The 27,885-nt window shown below is 39.6% G+C and overlaps 1 protein-coding gene across 1 annotated transcript; it reads left to right on the top strand.

Annotated features, from left to right (window-relative positions):
* Positions 1–13: 13 nt before the first annotated feature.
* elp3 (elongator acetyltransferase complex subunit 3) lies at positions 14–27,838 on the top strand. Its single transcript, XM_075458587.1, has 15 exons — positions 14–162; positions 508–607; positions 1,064–1,202; positions 2,028–2,098; positions 2,403–2,466; positions 3,141–3,209; positions 3,788–3,942; positions 11,488–11,649; positions 13,596–13,722; positions 21,775–21,968; positions 23,323–23,413; positions 24,599–24,664; positions 24,828–25,055; positions 25,312–25,393; positions 26,868–27,838. The coding sequence occupies exons 1-15, from the start codon at positions 141–143 to the stop codon at positions 26,957–26,959; spliced, it is 1,662 nt and encodes a 553-aa protein (XP_075314702.1). The 5' UTR covers positions 14–140; the 3' UTR covers positions 26,960–27,838.
* Positions 27,839–27,885: the final 47 nt, after the last annotated feature.

The following is a 27,885-nucleotide window of genomic DNA, read 5'->3' as shown; positions in this document are numbered from 1 at the left end:
AGTGTGCGATAGATGCCGTAACTTGACGCAACGTGGAGTTGTTTACTATTTATTCCGGCTCTCTTGAGTTATCAGGTAGATGTGGGCGGTTTAAGAAACGCCAATTCGTGTGAAACTTAACTGTGTGCTTACAGGAAGATATGGGGAAGCCAAAGAAAAAGAGTGAGTGTGCGACGAATTGTTCAAAATATCTGAAATAGCTTTTTAAAGTGGCTCGGCTGGCTGTAGCTTCTTGCTAATGCTAACCGCTAGTATGTCTTCATCTTATGATGTAAACTTTATAAATGTAGAGGAGTTAGTAACGTTTTCCTTTTGTAAAGCGGATTGGGTGGTTTGGAAGGTTTTTTTTCCTTCATGAATTTCACGTATGTAAAAAGCATTATCTAGTTTCTGTTTAGATAGATAGATTATTTATATGTCTTTGCAGAAAATTGTTCTGTGCCATTGACACTTGGAGCATATAAACGCAGTTTGCTTGATCGCCGTTTAAATATTGCTCCCTGACAGGTGACCTCAGCAGAGCTGAGCTGATGATGATGACCATCGCTGATGTCATAAAGCAGCTGGTCGAAGCCCACGAAGAGGGCAAAGACATCAATCTCAACAAGTAAGGCATCTTGTGCGAAGACACTCAACTCCTTGTTGTCAATAACGTAACGTCATAACAACTTAGCTTTTTCCTAAGCTTAAATGACCGATCTGGATGATATAAATCTTTATGTAGGTATCATTATTTGTTAAGAAATAAATTCCCAGACTTATTAAAAAACATCGATACTGTAGGCAACCATGTGTGTGGTAATTGGTCCTTTTTCTAGCACAACTATCCATTACTGTGTACATTTACTTTTTCAGTTACATACAATATAAAACTGTACGATTTTTGATTAGAAGCCACAATGACTTAATTGACTTTGAATCAGTTTAAATCATTTATCTCCCAATATTACACATTTTCTAAGATGGCACTCTTCTCTCATTGGACTGTAGACTGCTGTGCTTATTTTTTTAAATCTAATTTTCCTGTCACACATCATAATCAGCTTAACCTGTTTTCGAACAGGGTGAAGACTAAGACCTCAGCTAAATATGGACTTGAAGCCCAGCCTCGTTTGGTGGATATCATTGCAGCTGTTCCACCGCAATATCGTCGTGCTCTGGTTCCCAAACTCAAAGCAAAACCCATTCGCACTGCCAGCGGGGTGAGAAGCACTCATTCTTCCATCTGTCATTCTGTCTTCTGGTGGCATCCTCTAAATTTCCCCGAATTTCCTTCATAATTTCCAATAAGAGTAGTGATTCAACCCCATCCATAAGCACTTTCACAGTTGCACTGGTGTCCTGAAATGTTTTGAAAATGTTCCAGGGGGTTGGGCTGGAATGTGTGAACACGGTTGTCCGCATGCATTGGCTTTAGACTTCCTGTGCAGACTTATTTCCCTGACATTTGGGTAAAATATCTGGACGATCTGTGCAAATCTTCCAGAGCTCCCTCTATGCTAGTGAGCTGCTGGTAAGAGTTGCTGCTTCGTTCTCGTTTCTCTTGACCTATATGCTTCTTCCAACTTGCTCCCCTCTGTGTTGATACATTCAGATACATGAAGTATCGATATGAACACAACTAAGACCCTCCTGTTATTATGTTGTGTAAGAAATGCTACAATTTCCATGACATGATTTCTGCTTCATACCTGCCCTCCTGCTCGCTTCATTCAGAAATTCCCTTGTACCACCTCCCTCACATTTCAAGCTGTTTCCAGCAGAAAGTATTCCAAAGCAAGTGTGAACAGCAACTGCGGGAAAATTGTGGACCGATTTGCCCCCACTTCAGCCTGAAATTTTTATTTCAGTGTGAAGATGGCTGTGCTGTACAAGAGTGGTGGAATGCTACAGTTCAGCTTTAGCTTTCATTTTACATTAAAAAAAATAAATAAATAAATTGGAATGATCAAAGTTTGAATTGATCCTTAAAATGTGAAAGAAAAGAACGGCTCTTTAAATGTTCAACACTTGTGGGTCTGTCATAGATCGCAGTTGTGGCTGTGATGTGCAAACCTCATCGATGCCCTCACATCAGCTTTACAGGAAACATCTGTGTGTAAGTGACGCATTCTTTTTGTTTTTTTTATTTGGTTGTTCTTGAAAAATAAATGTAAATATTGTGTTTGGTTTTTTTTTGTTTGTTTAATCTATACTCTGTAGGCGTGAACAGAGCTTGGTAATGCAAATGATTGTTCTTACAAAAACTTCAAATTGGTAGATGTAACCTTTTGAAATGGACTTCGTTTTGCTTTCTGACCTTTTCCTGAGATGGAGCACACTACGTTTAAAGAATGTTTATTTTTCTCTCATCTCATGTTCAGACATGTATTTTTGTGTTAAATCCATCTTTATTTTGGCAGCTACTGTCCTGGTGGACCAGACTCAGATTTTGAGTACTCCACACAATCTTACACAGGCTATGAGGTAAAGCTCTTATTTTCCATCTGCATGCCTAAATAAAGTCGTGTTTTTGCTGGAAATTTGTTTGCTTTTCTTTGAATGAACCCAGTTCACTTTATTTCTAGTATATCAAACTTTATTTTTGGGTAAAATTAGCCTAAATATTTTATTTTCTAAATGATTCATTTCTGCTGAATCTGCTAGTGTGTCTTGTCCTTCCTCCACCTCTGGCACTCTCTATATTTTCATTACCCCTACCCGAACCAGGGTTTGAATCCCATTCCTGCTTTTCTTCTTTTATTTCTTCCCCCTACCCGAACCAGGGTTTGCATCCCCACCCCGCTGTAACTGGTGTGCAGTTGGTGAGAGGCTGAGGTAGATTATGGTCATTGTGGTGTGAGGGGCAGTGTTGGCTGGCATTAGGGGGGTGACTCTGGGACCCCAGTGGTCATTGTCTAGCCTCCTGGAGGTGTCGTGGGCCCAACTAGACGAAACACTGATGAAAGGAGGTTCCCACCTGATGACCCCAATGATATGTTGGTCAGCACTGCTCATTGATCTATATAATACGGAGTGGAGGGAATTATTCACTGAGTCTGGTCCTTTATTTATTTATTTTATTTTTATTTTCTTTAGCACAAGTTTCTTGTGTTTATATTGAATTGAATTTTATTTTATTTGTCTTTTGTCTCTTTTAGCCAACCTCCATGAGAGCAATCCGAGCTCGCTATGACCCCTATCTTCAGACCAGACACCGAGTCGAGCAGGTCAGTGACTCGCTACACTTCTACTATATTCATAGCCATTTTATGTCCCATTAATGACCCATGCAAATTGCACGTGGTTTGGTTGGAATAGCATTAAAACTGCTCAATTTATTTGCTTGATGCATTGTTCTCGGTTTGTTTGCTGTGGAATTTGCCTACTTTCATATGGTGACAGGATTAACCTCTCATTAAAGCAGCAATTTCCACAAATCAACCTCTGCAGTCCCATCATCATGAGCAATGATGATTTATTTTGAATGCTGTAATGAGCGTCATATCTTTCATCGGCACGCATGACCTGACCCTCATTATGCCATTGTTTTTAAGTTTATGGTCCCATTAATCTAATTCACTAGTGCAAACCCATTCGCGAAAGCAGTTTGTGTGTGTTTTTCATGGTGTTTTGCCTTTTGGAAGTCAGTTTCATGTGAATCAGCGGTTTCAATTATTATTCCAATATATTTTATATCTTTTATCTTTATATGTTGTTCCAGATGTTATTTATTCTCGCTGTAATTCCCACCAATTAAATCCCTCCATATGACCAAATTGTTTGCAACCTTGTGTGTGATCTGCAGCTGAAGCAGCTGGGTCACAGTGTCGACAAAGTAGAGTTCATCGTCATGGGTGGGACCTTCATGGCTCTGCCTGAAGAGTACAGAGACTACTTCATCAGGAACCTCCATGACGCCCTGTCAGGACACACCTCCAACAATGTAGCCGAGGCCGTCAGGTACTCATTAAGCTAAACTTATCCTGTCTGTGTCTTTTCTTTGGTGAAACAGACTGCACTGCTGTTATAATGGCATCTGTGGTGACCCAGTCAAGCATATGAAGATGAACACACACTTGTAGAAAACAAGAGCGTGCAGAGAGCCAATTCTCTGTTTCAGTTTTAATTAAACACTGAGTTCCTTTGCTCATGCTCCAACTCTCCATGTTTCATTTGGCCTGTTTTGGTAGTTCTGTTGAGAGACCAACAGATGAACTAGTGTTTCAAAAATGGTTCCATCGGATTCTTTTCTATTTTTTATTTTTTTAATTTACATTATGCTTCATGAAGTAAACAGGAACGCATCATCTACAAAAAGTAAAGAGGAAATTCTAAGTCAATCGAACTTCTAAGATGTAACGCTAAGATGATCATTTTAAAGGTGTTAAATTCTACATTAGTATATAGTCTTAATAAAATAAATTCCATTTCTTAAGGCCTCGGTATGCTTCTCCGTCACTATCCATCAATCCGACTCCGTGGTCACGCAGAGGCTAAACCTTTTGAAGTTCTCCATCGGGATGTCGGATGCGCAAGGCAATTCAGCTCCAGATCAGTAGGCGTCGCTACGCTAGACGACCTAATCTCGCGAAGTCTATCGTGAAAGTCGTTGATTGATTGTTTACCTTCTGGCTCCATTCCACTCCTCACAGTGAACGATGGCGACCGAGAGAGAAAGACTGTTGTTGGAGTTGGAGCTTATTGATATTGAAATGCAAATAAATTTTTACCAAATGTTGACCGGCACACAGTAAACTCTTTCAAAAATTGTGGTGTTGTTGTTGTGAGAGGAAGGAGCTCAACCGGAAAAGTGATTCCGGAAATGTTGTCCACAACCCTTGCGGTCTCCGCGAGTCTCCGTCTCCTCGGTGGATAGATAGGAATTTTGGCTGAAGCACACAAGCGACAGAGAGCGTCTCCGGGAGGGTCTGCGTCTCCGGGAGGGTCTGCGTCTCCGGGAGGGTCTCCGTCGACGGAGAGAGCTCTTCGTGGCTCTCCGTAGCCTTTCCCGGACGACTATAAATCAGGCTTTAGTTTCAGCAGTTCATGATCTTTTTTTGATTATTTTCATATATATATTGTACATATCTGTAGGGTTTATATGTTGTGCAAACGGTGCAAAAATTCAGTTTTATTGACTTGAGTAGGTGCCACGTGCACATTTAAAGAGATTACTTTCTAAAACGAAAGATACAAAGGAGAACATCATACCTTTATGTGTGTTGAATCAGCAGGGATATACAAACCCCAATTCCATTGAAGTTGGGACGGTGTATAAAATGAAAATAAAAACAGCAGACAACGATTTGCAAATCTTTTTTGACCTATATTCAATTGAATACATTAAAAGACAAGATATTTAATGTTCAAACTGATAAACTTTGTTGTTTCCTTGCAAATATTCACTCACATTAGATTTTGATGGCTGCAACACGTTCCAAAAGAGTTGGGACAGGGGCAACAAAAGACTTGGAAAGTTGAGAAATGTTCCAAAAACACCTATTTGGAGCATTCTATTGATGAACAGGTTAATTGGAAACAGGTTTGTGTCATGATTGGGTATAAAAAGGACATCCCAAAAGGCTCTGTCTTTCACAAGCAAGGATGGGGCGAGGTTCACCACTTTGTGAGCAACTGCGTGAGCAAATAGTCCATCAGTTCCAGAACAACGTGCCTCAATGTAAAATTGAAAAGAATTTGGGGATATCATCATCTACAGTCCATAACATCATCAACAGATTCAGAGAATCTGGGGACATCTCTGTACGTAAGCGGCAAGGCCGAAAACCCACATTGAATGCCCGTGACCTTCGAACCCTCAGGCAGCACTGCATCAAAAACAGACATCATTCTCTAAAGGATATTACCGCATGGGCTCAGGAACACTTCGGAAAACCGTTGTCAGTTCACGCAATTCGGCGTTACATTCACGAGTGCAAGTTAAAACTGTACTATGCAAAGCGAAAGCCATATATCGACAACACCCAGAAACGCCGCCGGCTTCTCTGGGCCCGAGCTCATCTCAGTTGGACTGAAACGAAGTGGAAAAGTTTTCTGTGGTCTGATGAGTCCACATTCCAAATTGTTTTTGGGAATAATAGACGTCGTGTCCTCCGGACCAAAGAGGAAAAAGACCATCCAGACTGTTATCAGCGCAAAGTCCAAAAACCAGCATCTGTGATGGTATGGGGGTGTGTTAGTGCCAATGGTATGGGTAACCTGCACATTTGTGAAGGCACCATTAATGCTGAAAGGTACATTCAGGTTTTGGAGCAGCATATGCTGCCATCCAAGCGATGTCTTTTTCAGAGTCGTCCCTGCTTATTTCAGCAAGACAATACCAAGCCACATTCTGCACGTGTTACAACAGCCTGGCTTCGTAGTAAAAGAGTGCGGGTACTAGACTGGCCTGCCTGCAGTCCAGACCTGTCTCCCATTGAGAATGTGTGGCGCATTATGAAGCGCAAAATACGAGCACGGAGACCCCAGACTGTGGAGCAATTGAAGTTGTTCATCAGGCAAGAATGGGAAAGAATTCCACCTACAAAGCTTCAGCAATTACTGTCCTCAGTTCCCAAACGCCTATTGAGTGTTGTGAAAAGGAAAGGTGATGTTACACAGTGGTAAAAATTCCCCTGTCCCAACTCTTTTGGAACGTGTTGCAGCCAGCAAAAGCAAAATGTGTGAATATCTCTAAAGAAATAATAAAGTTTATCAGTTTCAACATTAAATATCTTGTCTTTTATTGTATTCATTTAAATTTTGTCAAAACAAATCAATGTATGCTGTTTTTATGTACATTTTACACACCGTCCCAACTTCATTGGAATTGGAGTTTGTACTTCATAGGGTTACTGTAAACCTGAAGACTTGATTTTATTGTTCTGCATTATATTTCGAATTGTCATCTGGAGCTGGGTTTTGTGTTTTCCTTTATATGAAGATATCTCCAACATAATTGGCTGTAGAAAAGGCGAGAGTTGTGTTTAAGATTTTGCTTGAACCCATGAAATAAAGTGGATGATATTCAGAATTTACTGGGGGAGGACCATCAGACCATCAGACCCCCATCAGAATGTAGGAAGAATGACTTCCTACATTCTTTTCCCCCATTCCCTTTTTCTCTCTCTTTATATTCTTTCCATTCTCCTGCTAACCTGTTTCCATATACAGACACAGGAAGTTTTCTTACTTTAATTTCTATTGGATGGTGTTCCAATTAATAGTAGTCATTTTTAGGCCTTTGAATGGAGTTCATTTAACTCTTTTGAGAGAATTGTGGCATCATTTTGATCCTTCAGGTGGCATCGTAATTACTTTGGGTTTTCAGAGTTTGCTTTTATGAACTTAACTTGAATTTTACTTTATTTGTCTGTAGTCTTTTTAGAACCATTTTTATACGGTACACATGTTTTGTTGGACCATGGCTTCAGCGCTTTTGTTGCCCCTTTTTGATAGCAAAAGAGTTATGAAGCAACAATGCTTTTTCTCGTTTTTTTCTTATTCTGTCCACCAGAGGGAGCCAGTCTACCATGCACCGTTTCATTCTTTTTGATTCCATGTATAATGTCTTCCTGGATATCACTACAAGGGCTTTAAAACAGAAATGAGAAAATCTGATCAAGAATTGACCTGCATTAACTGTGAATAACAAAAAGGCTGAGCTGACGTGTTAGACTCCACTTTTTGGCAGCATTGTTGTTTATTTTTCTTCCTCTTTTACAGGTTTCGCTACCATATTTTCCGAAAATATTAACAGGTGTCGTAACTTCTGCTTTATTTTTTTCTTGCGATTTGTATTACATGCTCAGTAGACTGCATTAAAATGACCAATGGTTCACCTTCATGAAAACTATTCTGGTTTTCTTTTGGTTTTATCTGTTATGTTCCCCAGCCAGTTGGTGTTAAAACCAGTGTCAGAAAAATTCATGCATCATGCAAATCCATGCATTTTCTCTACCACTTAATCCAATTCAAAGTCGCAGGGATACAAGTAAAAATGCTAAAGAATTAAAAAAATAAACATATTTTGGCATTTAAGGTTTGCAACTCATTCCAAAAAGTGTGACTATGCCAAAGATCTGTGACAAATTTTCATTGTATGATTGAAAAATAGTTTCTTTTGGTATCAAAATCTTGTCCATATCACTGTCATAAGTAGAAGATGGATACCGTGTAGGGAGCGACGAAGAAGAAGAAGAACATCATGGAGGAATCTGTGGTAGTGTTGCCAGGTGTGTGACTGCATGAGTAACGTGCAGTTGGTTATTTTGGTTTCCTCCAAATAAGAATTTTGCTCGTACAAACAAGCATAAATCATACAGTTTTACCTCCTGCTGCAGGATCTGCCCCATACCCTCCACCCTTCTCCTTTTCCAGTGCTTACAGGTGGCAGTCAGTCAGTGAGACAAATCAAAATGGAGCGGTTGACACAGTTCATCTACCTATTTTGTGAACAGCGCTAGTTACTCAGCGGCTTTAGTGCCAATGAACTGCAGAAACGAGTATGTCAAAAATATGGATTCGGCCACATATGGATGCATTTAAAAGGCTGCGTGCATCAGATTGGAATGAGGACTTAGTAATTGTGACATACAGAAAATGCACATCACATCTGTAACGTACTTTAACACGGCAGTATTGCTTACTTTAGTTGCAATAATATGCTACTCATTTCAACTATATTTATTTTATAGTAATTGATTTAAAAGGCATTTACATATTCAACTAAAAAAAATTCGGGCAACGTACAAAACTAAGAGGTTAATTTTTGAAAAAAAACAATGCTCATTTTTCTGATCCAGATGTACTGTATTATGAATTTTATGCCATCACCTTACAAATTTTAATTTTAACACTTAATGACTGCATTCTCTCAGACAGGGCGTGGAAAAGTCTGGCTTTTTGGGCTTCTTTAAAAGAACCCTTTTATAGATGCTTGTTTTCATAGATCTGGTTATTAGTTACTGACACAACATCTGGCAACGCTGGATTATGCAACTTTATTTTTCTCCTCGCTCTTTTGTTTCTAAATCTTCTATGAATTTTTGTTCCTCAAATATTTCCATTGATGCTGCTTTTGTTCCCATTATTGAAATTATCTGTTTAAATCACCTGTTTGACGTCAACTAGATTTAACAATATTACTATTATTATGTATTTTCCCCATATTATCCCAACTTTTTTGTTTTGGGATAACAAATTACTATGTATTATGAAGATTACTCAGGCCACCCTTTTTCCGCTCAGACTGTAACATCCTGTGGAAAGCTAAGACTTGACGGCCAGCTCCACAGACTCAACTGTTGAATGAACCCATCGAAAATGCAGGGGGAAGATAAGTGAGGCCACTCTCCATAAGTCCTTTTCAGTTACTTCAATCGATTTCTCGCTTGCTCAGTTATGTCACCCTTGAATGAAATGAGGCACACGTCTGCTCAGTATGGATAAGTTGTAACTTTCACGATGATTTGGAGCAGATATAGTCAAAGAAAGAAAAAAGAAAAAAAGTACATTTTCACATGAGTTACCTCATTCGTATGATTGGACCAAATAATGGATTTTTCACAGGAATGAAAAGTCCACTGACAGTTTTGTCAGCAGGACCCATTTCCTTTCTTAAAGCCTGACAAGACCCAAGAGGCCAGTTTGATTATTTGTGTCTATGTGTGTCTCTCCTTTGTTATATGTATGCATCTGGTATACTTGTTGGTGCAGGTGTGCCTGAAATACCCTGCTATCATCATGCTTTGTTAAGATACTGTGATTACAGTAATTGTGGAGACTGCCGTTCTGCTTTGAAAGGACGACGCACTTGGTTTGGTGAAGGGAGAGCCCCAGGCTCATTGTGTGCATGTGTGCTTGTGATATTTCCAATGTTTGGGCATCAAAAAAAGCTTGTGTGTATGATGCTCACATCACATCACACACACATCACGATCCTCTCACCACGGGCTCCATTCTCTTGATCTGATCGCAGCAGCGAGATGCCTTGAGATAATCGCCTGAGATAATAGACTTTTTATTGATTCACCTCACACAATCTGATCATCCTCTCTGGAGCATAAACTCTTGTAATTAGAGTAAATCAGGCAACAGACTGTAAAAGATGGACATTTATTGCCAGCAGATACAAAATTTGAGGGAATGTGGGCTTGCATGAGAAGAGCTAATGGTCATTGGAGCAGCTGGAGTGGAGAAAATGACAGCTGGCCAGTGTTCTGAGATGACGTTTTTGTTGGGTCACTTGTGTTGTTTTTGTGTTTTTCGATCAGCGACTCTAATAACTTTGGAAGTAGTGCGTGAGTCAGATCCAGGCTAGATGACTCTGAGAATGAATCCGTCTTGAGATTACATTTACAGAAGACGGGAAAACATGCTGCATCACTGATGATCACATTCTACATGCGCATGCTTCTTGTAGCAGTATGTTGTTTTATTATCATGATTTACAAAGCTAGAGTTGTGTGGCAGGCTGATAAACTTCATTAGGTGATCATTTTCAAAGGTTTCAGATCGCCCTGCAGTCGGCTACATATGCATTCTTCTAAATGTTGAATACAGTCCCCAAAAACCTGGGACACCTTGTAAAATGTAGGTAACAGGATGCAATGATTTACAGATCTCATAAACTAGTATTTAATTAGCATTACAAAATATCAATTTTGATACGACTCCCAATAAATGAGACATTTTGATGTTTTATTAGAATATCATCTCATCTTGATGTTGATTTGAATGCTTTGGATAGTGGCAACAAAAGGGCTGGAAAAGTAACTGGTACTGAAGAGAAATAGTTGTAGGACTATGTTGTAAATAATTAGGTTAATTGGCAACAGGTCAGTAACATGATTGGGTATAAAAAGAGAAGACCTAAGAAAGGCAGAATCTTAGAAGCAAAGATGGGCATAAGTTCAACAATCTGCAACAAAAAAAAATCGTCAACAAATGGTGAAGCAATGTCAGAATTTTGCAATTTTTTTTTTACTTTAAGCTAAGTGGGGAGCTAAAAGATCGTGAAAACATGGTGAGGGAAATTGCAGTATGGTGGGGTCTTTCATATTACAGAGTTAGTTGATCATTTGTCATTGAAAATATTAATTTAACTCTCGAGCTGTATGAGGAACAGAGATACTTATATCAACCTGTAAACACTATACAAATATACACCAAAACTCAACTTTTTTTATTTTTTATTTAGGAGTGGGTAGGGGCTTTATCTTTACTGCATTAGTTTGTCATTAATATGAGGTTAGTGTTAACAGCCTGGTTAATGAGCCATTTAAACTTACAGCGTGTAAATTGATGTTGCTAAATGATGCTAGTAATATTTCCCATTCACATAACACCCTCAAATATTTAGTAATATTAAGTCTCGTTGAGACTAAATGGTTGAATTAAAAAGCAGTTATCTATATGCTAAAAATGGATTAAAAATATGATTATATTAGTATAATGTACAGAAATAACATCAACTGAAGTGACTGAGACAGTTTCTTCCTGCAGGTACTCCGAGCGCAGCAATACCAAATGTGTAGGAATCACTATAGAGACGCGGCCAGATTATTGCCTGAAGCGCCACCTCAGTGACATGCTGAGCTACGGCTGCACCCGGCTGGAGATAGGAGTCCAGAGTGTTTATGAAGATGTGGCCCGCGACACCAACAGGTAAGCATGACTCAAGAAGCTGCATATACTGTACTATACAATGCAAAAGTCTTGAGCCACCCCTCATTATTTTGTATTTTTTACCAAGCAGCCAGACTTCTTGTAATCTTTTTAAATACTCTTGAGTAGTCGTTCTCCAGACTTGCTAACGGTCTTTCAAAGAAGTTTTTCTTGGTTCATTGGCTCTTTTTTTCCTTCATATTTTTGGTCCAGACCTCGTGCCTATCCATTTTCAGAGGAATGTGTTGTTGTTGTTGTTTTTTTGGTTGTTTTTGTTAACTTAACACTGACCTAGGAATCATTTAAGTGTTTTAAAAAAAAAACACCTAACGCGAGGGATGGACCAGGGTTCTGTTTACATATAACTAACAACTTAGCAAAGAACCGATTTTTAATTATGTCTTCAGGCACTTTTATACTCGCAACCTGTCAAAACAAAAATCATTATTTGTTCCCCGTTTATTAAGTTGCATTGATTAAAACTGTAAAATAACTCAATTTTAAAGCCCTAATATGATATTTCTGCATCAACAAAGTGGTTCCTGAAGAGCTATGACCAGAAATCTTGGCATATTTCATCAAATAATTAGAAGAAACTGGACAAGTTGAGGACAAAAGAAGTGGCAGACCTAAAAAAATTATAAATAAATAATGGCAGATGAACAGTATCTAAAAGTGATGTCCTTAAGAAATTGGAAAAGAATCCAGCAAAGACCTGAGAGATACATCTGGTCTGTCAGTTGGTTCATCTACTGTTCACTGAAGCCTCATCAGAGATGGTCTCCATGGAAGGATGACTGTCAAGAAATGATTCTTAAAGCTGCAGTCTGCAACTCTTTTTCAAGCATAATGCCTGGAACTGTCCGGGGATTCTGAAAGTAGTACATTAAATACCCCAATACAAAAAAAAATGAGTTCTCTAGGTCCCCTATATGTCCCGCTAGGTCCCTCCAAAGCCAGCAGGTTTGTTTACAAAATTGCAGACCGGACCGGTAAAAGGTAACCAATCAGGTTACGAGCTGGGCTCTGCTGCCTGTCAATCACTGATTGTGCACGCGCGATACAAGGTAGGCTCGTCCCCACGCTTATTTATCTAGACTATTGAACTTCATTATGGGCTAGTCTACTTACTGTGTGTTCCATGATCGCAAATGTCAGGTGAGTTGATGAATGAGGAGTCGTGTACGCGCATCTGGCGTGCACCTAGACGTGCACGAGTTCTCATGTGTTTTGATGGGGCCGGACAGGAAGTTGAATAACTTTTTATTTTTTGGTTAAAAAATAAGCATTTCTTGCATTTTGCGACTACGGAGGTCACCGTTTTCAACTTCAAGCGTTCTGATAGATCATGTAAACTCTTAAAATCCCAAAAATTAGGACTTTACGTATGACAACAACAAATCCTGCAGACTGCAGCTTTAAGGAAGGGAAACTGGGAGAAAAGGCTGAGATATGCCAAAGAACTGGACTGAAAATCAGTGTGTGATCACACTTTCAGGCCAAACCTCAACATTATTGAATCAGTGTGGGTTCATCTTGACAGAGAATGAAACAGAAAGCATCACACATCAAAAGAATAACTTTGGAATGTCCATCAAGAAGCCCGGAGAACTGTTCCATAAGACGAAAGAAATAACAAGAAAGCTTGTCGAAGAGGGTTCAGGCTGTGTTGAAGAATGTAGGTGCTCATCCCAAATATTGACTTTCAAGCTTGCTTCTTTCAATTTATTTTTGCAATAACTCTAATAAACTGGCATATCTTTTTGTGTATAAAGAAATGAGAGGTTGCTCAAGACTTTTGAACAGTACTTTACACAAAGCAGTAGTCATAACGCGACGGCTGTAGATCTGATTGTGTTTAAATGAGAGATAGATGGATGGATATGAGTATTTAATCTTTGCATTATCATTTTAATTTGGTCTGTCCACATGTGCGTCTTCTCCAGAGGGCACACAGTACGAGCTGTGTGTGAATCTTTCCACCTGGCAAAGGACGCCGGCTTCAAAGTGGTCGCACACATGATGCCAGACCTGCCGAATGTGGGCATGGAGAGGGATGTGGAGCAGTTTATCGTAAGCATGTTGTTTTTGACAGTTTTCTTACCGACACAGAACCATAAGGTTTTCACTGAAAGTGCAAATACATTCCAGACATAAGAGAGATTGTGGAAGTTAGAATATTTGAATTATTTGTTCATAACAAAGTCCACCTTAATAGGTCAGGGTTAAAGGAAAATGTGTTCCTACTAATCATTTATCTCCTAAAAGACTGGAAATACTTCCATTTTAGGAAGTAATTATGTGGCATCATTGGGCAAAAAAAAATCCATTATGACCTTTCAGCGTGTTGTAATTCAGGTGAAGGAAAGTGGACCTCTACAAATCCTTTAAGCTCTGTTTTCAGGCTTTAGTTAATAAGGCCAGTAACTGGAGTCTTTGGGCAGTCCAAGGTTTTGTCAGAGAAGAGATGCTCTTCGGAAGCAGGTGTGTGAACATCTCTTCACATCGCGACTAATCTGAAGTAATGATTGAACGTCCTGCGAGAGAAGTTGATATTCCAGCCCTGGCAGCAACTCCCTACCGAAGAAAGCAACTCGAAACAATGTCATGCTAGAACAGAGTTTGACAATAAACACATTGTTATGCGTTCATTTACAAAGGCTCACAAGCATGCATATGGCCATGCAATTATAATGGGAAAGATTGAGAAGTGTGTGAGTTTAGTGGAGATTTTTGTGATATTTGCCCACCTCAGCTTTACATGCAAGGGAATGACTTCCAAACAAGAGAACTCTTGATAATGATTTTGGAAAAGGAACAAGGTGAAAATATTCCTGTAACGGATCAATCGTCCCAGGAGGGAAGCTGACATCTTTTGTTTGGAGCTGATCTGAAGTTTGCTAGATTCGACCCAACTTTCAATCCCAGTATTCTGCTCAAGGCATTTAAATATAGGTTTGTTATGGAATATAAGGGAAACGTAAGCGCTCTGCAGATAGTCGCACTGTGGCTGTGCTCAACTTTTAATGACACGTCAACAAAGACACCTCGATATTTTTTGTTAGCTGGATTTAAGCAGACAAAATTGCAGTCACTAACAAGTGAAACAAAATAAAGGAAAACTTCAGAACTTCTGACTAAGAATAGCATTAAAGTCACGCACCTAGTTGATCACTTGTGATATTAGTAATCCTACTTTCTTTACTTGGTATCAGAGTGCATTATCAGCACGTACCTCGCTGTAACTCCTTGGTGTAGCAGCTTAAAATAGCAGAGCAAAAGCCGTGACAGTTGCTCACAGCCGCCACTCTGATGTGACTTGATAGAAAATCCTATCAGATGTTCCTCAGCAGCAGGCTCACTTTACTTCTCTGATTAGAAACAGCTATGATTTGAATGTGCAGATTCAGGCAGCGTTTCCTCCCAACATGCCTGACTGTCGGATGTTAATGGAGGCTGGATTTGAAGCTGAGTGCAGTTCCAGCTCATTTGGTTTATTTTTACAGTAATAAAGCATAAATCAAGTGATTAAAATGCCTCTTATTATTATCTACGCAGGTAAGACTCTAAACTGAAAACGTCACTAATTCAGAACTCACGGTGATGTTTCTTTCTCCTTCTTTTGCGTGTACATTTAAATTGTTAATGCATTTTTTTAACCGCTTATTAAATTTTTTTATTTTTTTATAAAGAGGGGAAAAAGGTGTAACGATGTAATATGGAAAAAGGATTTTCCATTGTGGATATACCCCAACACACTAGCTTTGTGTTTCAGTGTGAATTTGAAAAATCTTGAGGTTTTGCTTAAATGTGCACATTTTCCCACTGCAACCCATCATAACCGTGCACAAATGTGTTTGTAAAAATGTTTTAATTTTTTTTAGGTTTACAAATTGAAATTGCTCTCCTGTAAATGTATTCTGGCCCGTTGTGCAGTACTTTGTTGAAGCACCAGCAGCTCTAAGTGCGTCATCTTTTTCCAACAAAACATTGAAGTGAATTATAATGCGGTGGTAAAACGAAGAGCAGCAGCAGGTCGACACTGGGAGAGGAAGCGGATTAAATGTGTATTTCGCCCTCACAGTCTCTTCCTTTCTTCTTCTGTTGCATTTCCACCGTCACTTCTCCTGTCTAGACTTCAGTTCTTCTTTTGGCGCTCAATATTTTATCTGTCCTGTTTCCTTGTTTGTCTCTTTTGCCATTTTTTTCTTTCCTCCTCTGCTATTTCTCCCTCCGTCCTTATCTCTTCACTCTCCAGTCCTAACTTTCCACTTGATGCTTTCTCTTCCCTCCTGTCACCAATCTCCCTGCCATCACCCCTTTGTCCTCACACCGTCTCCCTCTCTGCCTCGCTCCTCTCCTTTCTTATCAAACTGACACTTAGATTATACGACTTGTGTGTGACTTCTTTTTGCTCCTCTTCACCATATCTAATCTCTTCACCATAACTAATCTTCCACGGCACAGTGAGCACTGGCATACTTTTTTCTGCAGCAAGTGGGGTGGGCGGGGGGGGGGCTTCACTCCAGGAACCAAACTAATCATCCCATGATTTTTACTGGAACCCATAGAATTCAGCGCCAAAGTTCTTTGTCATTGAACCCTTCAAAATGTCAACACATCTATAGTACCTACAAATTAATCTACACTTCAGTCCAGGATGCCCACGTTCTTCCCTCGGATGTTGAATTACTTCACTATATTTGTTGTTGGTTTCCACTAGCTGAAATGGAGTTCACCATGGCTTGCTGTTATTGATATTTTATTGCTAATTTTATCTCAAATTTTATTTTTATCTGTGATGAAGTTATTCTTTTTGCTATTTTATTGATGACTCTCTTAAAGGTGGGGTAGGGGATCTTTTTCTGGAACATTTTTTTACATATTGCTTGAAATACTCTTCACACCCCCATTGCAACCAATTAATTAAAAGTTTTGACACAAATATGAAAAGTTTTAGTGGCCTCTAGAACGTACAATCTAGGAAAAACAGTATCCAATCATTGTGAACGGACTGTTCACAATGATTGGATACTGATGCCGTCTATCAAACTGCAATCTGCTCCTCCCTCCCCCTCCTTCCCCCTGTGCGCGTACCCTGCTCCGTGAACGAATTACGCATCCAGAAGCTTGGCAGGAAGCTAAACTAGAGCCAGCTTGGCTAGCACCTAGCATTATTAAACGTATAGTTAGCAAATACTAAATACGGCAACGATCGATGCTTGCTGTCAGAACAGCGCTCGTGCACCTTCGTGCGCATTCATGTACTCTAGAGGCGTGCCTTCGGGGGGAAAGTGAAGAAAAGGGTTGGGACTTTTTACCTGTGTATTTTCAAAATGCAGCTTCGCTGGACTCAAAATCCAGGATCTCCTACCCTACCTTTAATATGTGATGCAGTTGCTATTGTGAAGCACTTTGGTCAGCTGAGGTTGTTTTAATGTGCTATATAAATAAATTTTGAATTGGTAATGCACAAAGAAGCTCACTAATGAGCTGACGCGGATTTGAACAATTTGTGATGTTTTTCTGAAATTAGGTTTGGTAAATGTTTTTTTAAGAAGGAAATGTGTTCTCCATGAATATCAAGGATGCTTGCTATTCATTTTGGAAATAGTGGGTGTAAAAATAACTTGTTCGCTACATGAAGCTTCAACAGTTCTCTTTTTACCTTTGATAAAGAATGTAGCTTGCAGTGTGTCCCCTCTGGGATAGCTACTGTACACCAAGCTAAAAACCATCAGAGAGAACTGCTTACAGGTTTCTAGCTTTTGATAGCTTAAGCTGAGACGGTACAAGAAACAACTTGTCTACTTTCAGTATCGCAGAGAGATCATTTGCAAAAACTTGACATTTAAATTTTCACTCCACTTTGTCAATGTGACACTTATGCAAATCATTGCCTGTTTAATTAACTGAAGTCTCATTTGCATTTTAACATATCCCATTTGTGAAAATCTGTGATACAGAAAATAACCGTCATGCTATCGTTACTCAGTTGAGAAGTTTAATCCTGATCTACAGTACTGTGCAGAAGTCTTGTGCCACTCCTCATTTCTTTATATATTACCAGGAAAATGACAACATCAGTTTATTAGATTTTTTTTGCAAAAATAAACAGAAATACAGTATATAATATAGTTTGAATAATTCTAACAAGCTTGAAAGTCAGTATTTGATATGGTTCTTCAACACCATCTGAACCCTCTTTACTTTCTTGTAATTTCTTTAGATAGTCTTCATTAATATTTCTCCAGGCTTCTTAAGTGACAAAAGCTCTTCTTTGTATGTTTGCTTCCTTTTGTCCAGTTCTCTGTTGAGATGAACTGTAGATTATCTCTCAGGTTCTGTGTCAAGTTTTTGATTTTCCTTGTGCTGGGTAGAGATTCAAACAACATATCCAGATACTGACCCCTTTTCTTTTGCCTCCACTTGTCCACTCTCTGCAGACACTGTACACCATGCTGTGATATGCCGAGTTATTGACTAATAGCTTTTTGGGAATCACCTTGTTGGTGCAAAAATCCTATTTAGTCTGTCAAACCGTGTCGTTGGTGTAGACTCGCAGTCATCCAGTTCACCGTAATCCTAAGAGATTGAATGAGGGCAACTCGATGTCTTTTCTTGGTTCTTGTAGACATTTCACATCCCATCTGAAGGCTTTTAAGGCTGCATTGCGGTGCTGGGAAAGTGATACCTGAGACCACCTCAGCTGTTCAAAGATGTTTTGGACGTACGACGGAACCATTTTGTGTTTGGGTGTTTTGTTCTTTGGGTGAACCGGTCTCTGTCTGAGGGTGTTGTTGGGTGAGAGTGACGAGTGTATCTTCTCTGTTTGTGTTGTTTTCTCCAGATTTCTTAGCTGATTTGACAAAGGCCCAGTTTGGATATCCACAGGTCTGAGGGGCTTTCTTGATGTGTTTGTGTTCATTTTGGTCTTCCCTCTGATTTTGTAGGAACATTCTCAGCCCAATGGTTTAGAGTTCTAATTACAGCCAGTTTTTATTCCAATTGTTGGTCAAGCAGCAGGTATGTATGCTCTGTGTGTTAGGTTTCCGATCGATCAACCTCAAAGTTGAGGCTTCTGTCGTTCCTCAATGTTCACAGTACAGTCCAAAAAAGATATCTTGTTGTTTTTTGCATCCTCCCTTGGGGACTTTATGTTGCTGTCTACCGAGTTGATGTGTTCTGTGAAAGCCTTGACTTCTTGAGTTAGGATTTTGATTCCGTTAACCACATATCTGAACCAGTGTTGTTCTTTTGTTGGAGCTCAGTGTTTTTCACATCATTCTATGTAAAGGTTGTCCCCCATTGAGGCCAACTTTGACACAGAGGAATTACTTATAAGCTATTTATAAGGTGAAACTCCCGACCAACCAGTTAAAACTGAAGGAGCCTTTCTGGTGAGAGGTGAAAAGTCTTCCAGAACCAAAAAAGAAGTCCAGTTGTCCTCATTCAAGCTCTTATTCTGATTTTAGGATGGTCAGACAGACTATGTTATCTTTGGCATGATTTGTAGATGCAACTAAAGAAATCGGTGCAAATGATGTCTTTGTGGCAGGCTGCTTGTAACAAAGAGCCAAAAGATACTTTTTGAAATTGTTTTATTTCTAAGTTTTTTCTGTTATGTTTAGACACTAAACATGTTCCTCTAAAAATTGTCAGACACAAGGACTGGACTGAAAATTAGTGAAAAAGAAGCGAGTGTACAGAGAAAACAGATGAATCATCACTTCAGAAAGCCTGGAGAGCTGCAGCTTAAGAGCACTTTAAAATAGTAGAAGGAAGTGTGGCTCCTTGGAATAAAAATATAAAGAAATGTGGTGTGGTTCAATATTTCTCCACAGTACTCTAAATGTCCACTTTTTTTTTTTATCAGTGAGTTACCAATTTGAATGGTTAGCTGTTTCTCAGAATCAGAAAAATGTTGTCATTAAAGCAACAAAGAAAAAAAAAGGTTTTCTCTATCCTGAGTGAGATATCTGTGGTTGATTTCAGCCATGTTTACACTGCTGTCCTGCACCCAGGGTCCAGCTTGACTGCAACCCTTAAAGAGATTAAGCAGAAAATGGATTAATAAAATGTCCAGCTCTTACATTTTGAAATCTCTGTTCGCTTGCACTGTCCAATGGGATTTTGATTAGAAGTAAACATTGCATGTATGATGTAAGCAGCAGCTCAGATTTCAGTGGGTGGCATGTTAAATCTGAAAGAGCATCCGTGAAAACTGATAATTTCATTCAGTACTGCTTGCCAGTTTAAGGAAGCAGGAATTCTTCTTTTTCCTTTCTTTTTTTTTTCATTATCCTCATTCAGGCAAACGTGTTTCCTTTACAACTATTAACTGAGACTTTATTTTTTTTAATGATCCCACTGGGTGTCTGCTGTCGTCATGGGCCATTTCGGGTCCTGCAGAAGGCAACACCAGGTGGACTTTGCATATTTCTTGTGTCCTGAGGGCAGAATTCGATTGCCATTTCCTTCCAGCCTGAGTCTGTCTCTCACTTATTTCGTGCCTTAGGTTAGACGTCCTTAACAGTGTTCCTCTCTACCAACACTCAGGAGCTGTGATGTGCCATTCAAAATGGTGGCAGGTGCAGAATCTCATAAAATGATCTCAAAGACGCATTATTTGTCAGATTAGCTGCCCCCTCCCTTTAGGTTTACTGCAGGGCCATGTGGGACACGTCCTCGTGTGATTATGAGCTGTGACGGGAGAGAGATTATGAGATACTGATAATGCAGCCTATTTTGGAGAATGTGCCTCAATTCCAGATCTTCACGGTCCTGATCATGACAGTTAGCTCAGAGGGGAGGAGAATGACTGGAAATCACACTGATTCCCCTCACTGCACTAAACCAGGTCACAATATTTGTGTCCTTCTATTAAATAACTGAGCACTGCAGTGTCTTCTGCTTTGTATGAGCTCAGTGGATGTCTGCTTTCAGGTTAAGGAATAAGTGCCTTTGCAAATGGACTAATTTATACTGAATTTTCTATTTGCCGATGTCGAAATTCGATAAACATTGAATCTTTTCCCTTTTTTAATAGTTTAGAAGAACATATTTATTTGTACTTCAGTCATTCTGTTTACATGGTTTAATACACAAAACAATGACTTGAGAAAGCAGTAAGTGTGTTATGTTAACTTGATTTTTGTCAGAAATGGAATTTCAGAAGAATGGAGCCCAAGTAAAATAAATCTCCGTTTTAAATTTGTCACACCTCAGACAGATGTGTTATTAACTACTCTGCCAAACATGAATGGTTAAATTAATCACCATGTAAATTAAATTAGATCTCAGAATCATAAGAAAACGTGCAGTACTCTCTTGGCATGTTCACTGAAGACCCTTACTGACAGATATCAGAACAGCTCAAATGGTTGAGGATTCAGCTGAGAGACCGGCACAATGTGAACACACCAACAGGGAAAAGAAGCGACTCGGTCCTGCAGTATCAGTAGAGTGTCTGTTAAAATACATTAAATCATACCTTACAGTAAAAGTTTGTAAAACGACCAGGTGCATCATGAGCCGCGCGCTGTTGGCGATGCACAAAAATCAATCCATGGTGTGTTATTCAAGCATGTGCACATAAAGTCCTGCAACAGTGCAGAACAAGAGTGTTCACCTGGAACTCCAACACAACCACCACAAATCTGATTCCCTGAGCTGAGGTGATGTCAAGTCTGCGATGTCACATTTCAGCTTCACTTTTCACAAAATGAATCCAGTTTTCTTGTTTTCATTATTCCTCTGCAGTTTAATTAGACAGCTCGAGTTCTGGCATCAGGGGAGGACTCATTTCTGTGATGCAGGCAGGACACTTAGTTGGCTAGTTGCAAGTCTTAGGCTTATGCCCTGTAATAGGCCTATTTATAATCTTCCAATGTTCGAGATAGGGTCCACTTTTACCCACCTTATATACTAAATCCGTCTGCTCCATGGAATATTTGTTATAGACCTGTTCTGAAAACCCAGAACAGAAAATCGGCAAAACATTGTTTGTACAAATCCCCATTTCAGTAAAATAGCCTTTTAACATGTTTTAAGCAATTATTGTCAAACACATGTGACAGTTTAATGGTTGTGTAATGGTGTGTAACATGGACTGTGTTGTTGCAGGAGTTTTTTGAGAATCCGGCATTCAGGCCCGATGGTTTGAAGCTCTACCCAACCCTTGTAATCCGCGGTACAGGTCTGTATGAGCTGTGGAAGACGGGGCGGTACAAGAGTTACACGCCGAGTGCTCTGGTGGACCTGGTGGCCAGAATTTTGGCGCTGGTGCCACCCTGGACACGAGTGTACCGGGTGCAGAGGTGAGGGAATTTATAGTCCAAATTATAAGGCTGGGCATTAGGCAATACTTCTGTTATTACTGATTAATTATCCTATATTGTTCTCACAGTGGGAAGACATCAGTTTAAAATCAAGACATTATCATACATATTAGTGATGACATATTAGTAGACATATTAGTGATTATGTTTATGCTTTTATGAAACGCTTTGCTGCTGCTACATGTGCTTAAAAAATAGCTATGCTGATCCTCAGAACTACTTCTACTTGTATCTTACTGTTTCCTACCATCATTGTTTCTCTCTCTATTATGAACTAACACTGTTTTAATATGTCGTTCGGGTTAGGACTACAGATAAAAAATAGCCTTTAGCTAACTCTGGCATGTTACAGATGTACTGTTATTAATATGCACTGTCCTGTTAATAAATAAAATTTAAATCCACGTAGTAAACCAATCATCAACAAATCTGAGCACCTCTATAAAAAGTTTTGGTAGTTTGCTGGTCTGGAGCATTTAGGTGTTTGTTAACACAACGCCAAGGAGGAGAAACATCTGCAATGATCTTAGAGAAGCAATTGCAGCCCATCAATCTGAGAAGGGTTATAAGGCCATCTCTAAAAAATCTATCTTCAGTCCTTTGTTCAACAGCTGAGACTGTGCAATGTACAGAGAAATTTAAAAAAACACAAGAGCTACACCTCAGACTCTACAGGCCTCAATAGGATGTTAAATGTTGAAGTAGATGACAGTACAATTACAAAACGACTGTATGACCTCTTTGGAAGGTTGCAGGAGAAAGCCTCTTCTTTCTCTTTATATCTTTATGAATACAGATAAAGAACATGACAGCACAGTTTTGGACTTCTAGAGTCATGTCCTTTGGACAGATGAGACCAAAGTGGAGATGTTTGGTCATAATGCACAGCTCCATGTTTGAAGAAAACCCAAACACAGCATATTAGCACAAACACTTCATACCGACTGTCAAACACAGTGTTGAAGGGCTGATGATTTGGGCTTGTTTTGCAGCCACAGGACCTGGATGCTCGCAGTCATTGAACTGAATACCAAAGTATTCAAGAGTCAAATGTGAGGCCATCTGTCTGACAGCTAAAGCTTGGCTGAAACTGGGTCATCAACAGGACAATGATCCCAAACACAGCAGCAAATCTAAAAACAGAATGTCTGAAAAAGAAAATAATCCAGGTGTTACAAAGGTCCAGACCTCAACCTGATTGAAATGCTGTAGCAGGATATGGCATAGTTTAAAGTCATATGGTTGCCTCTTTACTGATGTTTAAAGCTGTTCTTCCATTATCTCACCTGCCATCTTTCACTGTCCTATTTCTTACTGCTGCACCACCCACCAGGGACATCCCCATGCCACTGGTTAGCTCTGGGGTGGAACACGGCAACCTGAGAGAGCTGGCGCTCTCCAGGATGAAGGACATGGGCACTGAGGTAAGACTCAAAGGTCTTTCATTTTAGCCTCAAAGACTGTGCCAGCGTGAGTCAGGAAGTTAATAGACTTTCCAGCTGGGTTGCAATTCTTAAAAGGTTCTGTAAGACTCAGGTGGTGGTGGCTGCCAACTGACAAATGCTGACTGTCGGAGTCATTTTCATATGTTACTATGATGGGGTAAGATGACAGAAAACCTCTACAATGGGTATAGATGAAGATAGAACTGAGCACCTTCTCTTCCAAATTTATTGGATCCATGTCGGCAAGTAGAAGTGGATTGCAATTTCAGTCACATGAGGCAGGAGACCCCCTACCAATTTCCATCAAAGAAGACTTGAGATAAAAACTATCATCACAGGAAGACTATGCTATAAAGAGCTCTCTGTTAGCTTCAGTTTAAAACACAGCAGGTATTTATTGAGTGTCAGGTTGAAGTGCTGCCATATAAATATTAGTTGTGTCTTCTCCTTTCTTTCTTTAAACACACTGAGTGCATTTTCTTTGTAATTTAGTATAACTCATTAGCAAAATCTCTTTTTCATAGAGTGGTAGAAACTGGCTCAGAAACTGTGTTGCATTTCATGTCACCTATCTACGAAACTGTTGTGATGTTGTACAGAGCGATAACTATAACCATCCAAACATTGACCTAGTTTCCTGCAAAAAAACAAAAACTTTTCTAGCTGGTTTTCATCATTTTTGCTATTCTGCTCTGTTATTTCTGTTGCCATTCAGGCAGAATGGAACCATGTCTTTTTGTTGTAGCAAAGTTGTCTGTCTTGTTGAGGAGGTCTTTATTTAACAGCTCACCGTGTCCACGTCTTTTTATTCCATCGCTATCTGTAATGATTTATACTGACCCACTTTCAAAAACCCTGAAAATAACTGAAAAATTTATTTTCTCTGTAACTCTTTCTATCTGCATGCTACCCATCTGCTTTTTAAATTGAGCGAGTTAGCCGAGAAAATGTTGGGTTAGCACTAACAGTGATATCATCCACTCTTTACACCACATTACTAAGTCACTGATGTCACTTTTACTTCACAGTTTTACATACTGCAACGCATAAACCAGTATACAGTATTTCCTGTACATCCCTTGTGCGTGTGAGGGCAGTTCTCAGGTCTGTCCTGAGATTTTGTCTCTTAATTGGTTTTACCCATTTGACTGTCTGTGTGTTCAGTGTCGGGATGTGAGAACACGAGAAGTGGGCATTCAGGAGATCCACCACAAAGTCAGGCCTTACCAGGTAACCTGTCCAGAGACTGAAAACAGCGGATGAAAGATGGGGTTTTTGCAACGTTCAAGAAACTATTCATGCAAAAAAGATAGATGACTTGCATAGTTTTCTTTAAACTAATAGAGAGAAATGTATTTTTGAACACCCCAACAATTAACTGATGTGTATACAGGTGGAGCTTGTGAGGAGGGACTATGTTGCCAACGGCAGCTGGGAGACCTTCCTGTCCTACGAGGACCCGGAGCAGGACATCCTGATTGGCCTGCTACGTCTGCGCCGCTGCTCTCCACAATCGTTTCGCCCAGAGCTGAAAGGAGGAGTGTCCATCGTCCGAGAGTTGCATGTGTACGGCAGCGTGGTTCCTGTGAGCAGCCGAGACCCCAGCAAGTTCCAGCATCAGGTGGCTATATTTATACTGACACACACACACACACACACACACCCACACACAAACACACACAAGAAATAGCTTCCCTACCCAGCACATTGAATGTTTTTCCCTGCTATGGATGTGACTTTTTTTCTGCTACACTGTAACAGATCACACCTGCCCTCCGTTTTCTTTTGCCCACCGCAGATAGGAGACGTTTCAGATAAATAGGCTCAAATGTTTTTAAAAAGCTGGATCCTTTCTATCTGTTCTCCTTCCTCTGTAGGGTTTTGGGATGATGCTGATGGAGGAGGCTGAGAGAATTGCCAGAGATGAACACGGCTCTGGAAAACTGACTGTTATCTCGGGTAAGAAATGAAGCACGGTTGGGTGTCATTTATTTTAAGGCCTCTTTGAATGTGACTACGCATTGTTGTCACCTTGTGTGCAGCTTTTCTCAAAGATTGGAATATTTTTTATATTTACATTACAGCAACAAAGGAAAAAAATCGATCTCTCCACACATCTTTTAATTGATGACAGTTATTGGTGCCTACTTGTTGGACAAATACTTTGTATTTTGTGTGACGACTTCACAGTAAAATCGTCAGTGTTTCATAAGATGAATAAAGTTGTTGTGAGGCAGAGGAAGAAGCAAATTGTGATATTCTTTAAAAAAAACCTCAATGTTTTAATTTTAAATGGGTTTTTTGTTCACTACACATAACATTTTAAGTAACATGATTTGAAATGTTACATCATGTTCAGAAGACAGTCTTGTTAGTGATCATGATTGACTCTAGCTGGTGGGGTCTGAGAAACTGTAGATTTTGGAAAGGTTGTAGATTTACTCAAGTCAGAAATGTCTCATGGAGCCATTTCTAAACAACAGTAGACTCCAGAATCATCAGTTCAAACATTTGTATGCAAATACAAGTTCTTTGGAGGTGTAGTCACTTTTAGTGTTATTTCAGTCCTCCACTTTGTTAAAATTCCCTTAAAGAACAGATTAAACAATGAATGAGTTGTTTGGCCACAATGACCAAAAGTATGTTTGGTGGAACTAAGTTTAGTAATTCATTCCAAGGAACAGGACAGATGGTTTTGTATGGTGGACGTAGCATCGTGCTCTGGGACTGTTTTGCTGCCTGCCTGAAACAAAGTGGGTGGAATCATACAGGACACTGTGTCGGCATAAACTAAAGCCATCAGGCAGGCAGTTGAAAACAAAAGGGTGTTCCAGCAGGACGATGACCCCAAAGATGTCAAGCTTTCAAGATGGCCCTCTATCGCTGACGTCAGCTCCATTGAAAATATCTGAAATGATCAAACCCATAAGTTGGGTTCATGGCAAAAAGACATTAAGTTTAGTTGAACTCTTCCTCTTCTGCCAAATACAATTATACAAATACCAAAGGTGTTTCATTTATATCTTTAACAAATCTTTAAGTTTTAGATAATTCAGTTAAACCGATGTGTACGTACAGCATTTCCATACGTATTGAGTGTACATAAACTTCTGAGCTCTATGTGGTGAGTAGGGAGCTTTGAGTATTAAAACAAATTGACCAGTGCACGTTAGTGTTTTCTAAATTAGCTGCTATAGATTTTTTTTTTTTTTTTATGTTTTCTTATCTGCTGACAAATGCATCTATATAGATGTGGTAAGCTGGAACAGCCACATTTGTACCATTGCAGCAGTCAGACACAAAGTAACTTTGTGATGAAAAGTAAAATGTTGATGTATGACAAAAAGCAGCAGTAGCAGAAGCAGCAGCAGTGAATTTTTGATTCGGGAAGTTGATTCTCAAATACTATTGTTTCGTGTGTTTTGTCTTGCAGGTGTAGGAACAAGGAACTACTACAGAAAGATGGGTTATGAGTTGCAGGGACCATATATGGTGAAGGATCTCTATGGTCCAGGAATGGACTGAACCCTACTGTGTTATTACCTGGATGGTGCACATACACACTTTTTTTTTTTTTTTTTTAAATCAAACAATAATTGCTGCACATTTTGCAGTGAAACTGTTCCAGCATCATAGAAGATAATGTTTTGGTTCTTTGCACAGCCCGTGTATCTGCTTTTATCTAAAACACATCAGGCAGTGCTGCTGCATTTCCTCAGTTTTATTAAGATAAGAAGATGTGTGAGAGGACTACGGAAGTAAAGCTATTTACTCTTTACCACTCATCTTTTTGCTGAGTTTTAGAGGTCACTTTAAGAGGCAAACATATTTTTCAGGCACAGTCGTGGCAAAGACAGCCAGATGTAGACATTTATGTCTGGAATTCGACGTTCAAGCCAGTGGGTCCTGGGTGCCACCAGTGCCTGGACTTTGAACTCACAAGCAGCACGATTGCATCTGATATGGAGTAAAAACAAACCTGCCAAAGGATTTTCAATCACTCCGATGCTAAATGTTCCATAATGTTTAGGTACTCCTTGAATAGTTCCTGTGTGTTTGCCTGGGATGAGATTCCTGCTTAACATCATGGTTTGAGTTAATCGTGTTTTATGTCGCTATCAAAGAGAAAACCCATTTTGAGTCAAGCGTTCATTAATGGTTGGCAGTGGATGAATGAACACTGGGAAGGGTCCTCACTGGGCACCCGTTTTATAATTTCACAGTTTTAAATTATGGGGCAAGAAATAAATAGTAACATTACATAAATTGCTTTTTAAAGCCCCTCAGATAAATCCTGTTTCTTGTTCATCTGTCATGCATTCTTGGGCCTTATGTCTTCTGGTAAAATCCAGACGATCACAGTACCCAGTCTTCTTTGTCAAAGAATAAAGTTCATCTCAGTTACTGTTTTGTGCCTTCACTGTATGAGTCTTTCATGTGGCAAGACATTT

This window comes from Odontesthes bonariensis, chromosome 24 (assembly GCF_027942865.1).
Source record: "Odontesthes bonariensis isolate fOdoBon6 chromosome 24, fOdoBon6.hap1, whole genome shotgun sequence".
In the NCBI taxonomy this organism is placed as follows: Eukaryota; Metazoa; Chordata; class Actinopteri; order Atheriniformes; family Atherinopsidae; genus Odontesthes; species Odontesthes bonariensis.
The sequence above is the reverse complement of the archived record's forward strand: the minus strand, read 5'-3'. Positions and strand labels throughout refer to the sequence as shown.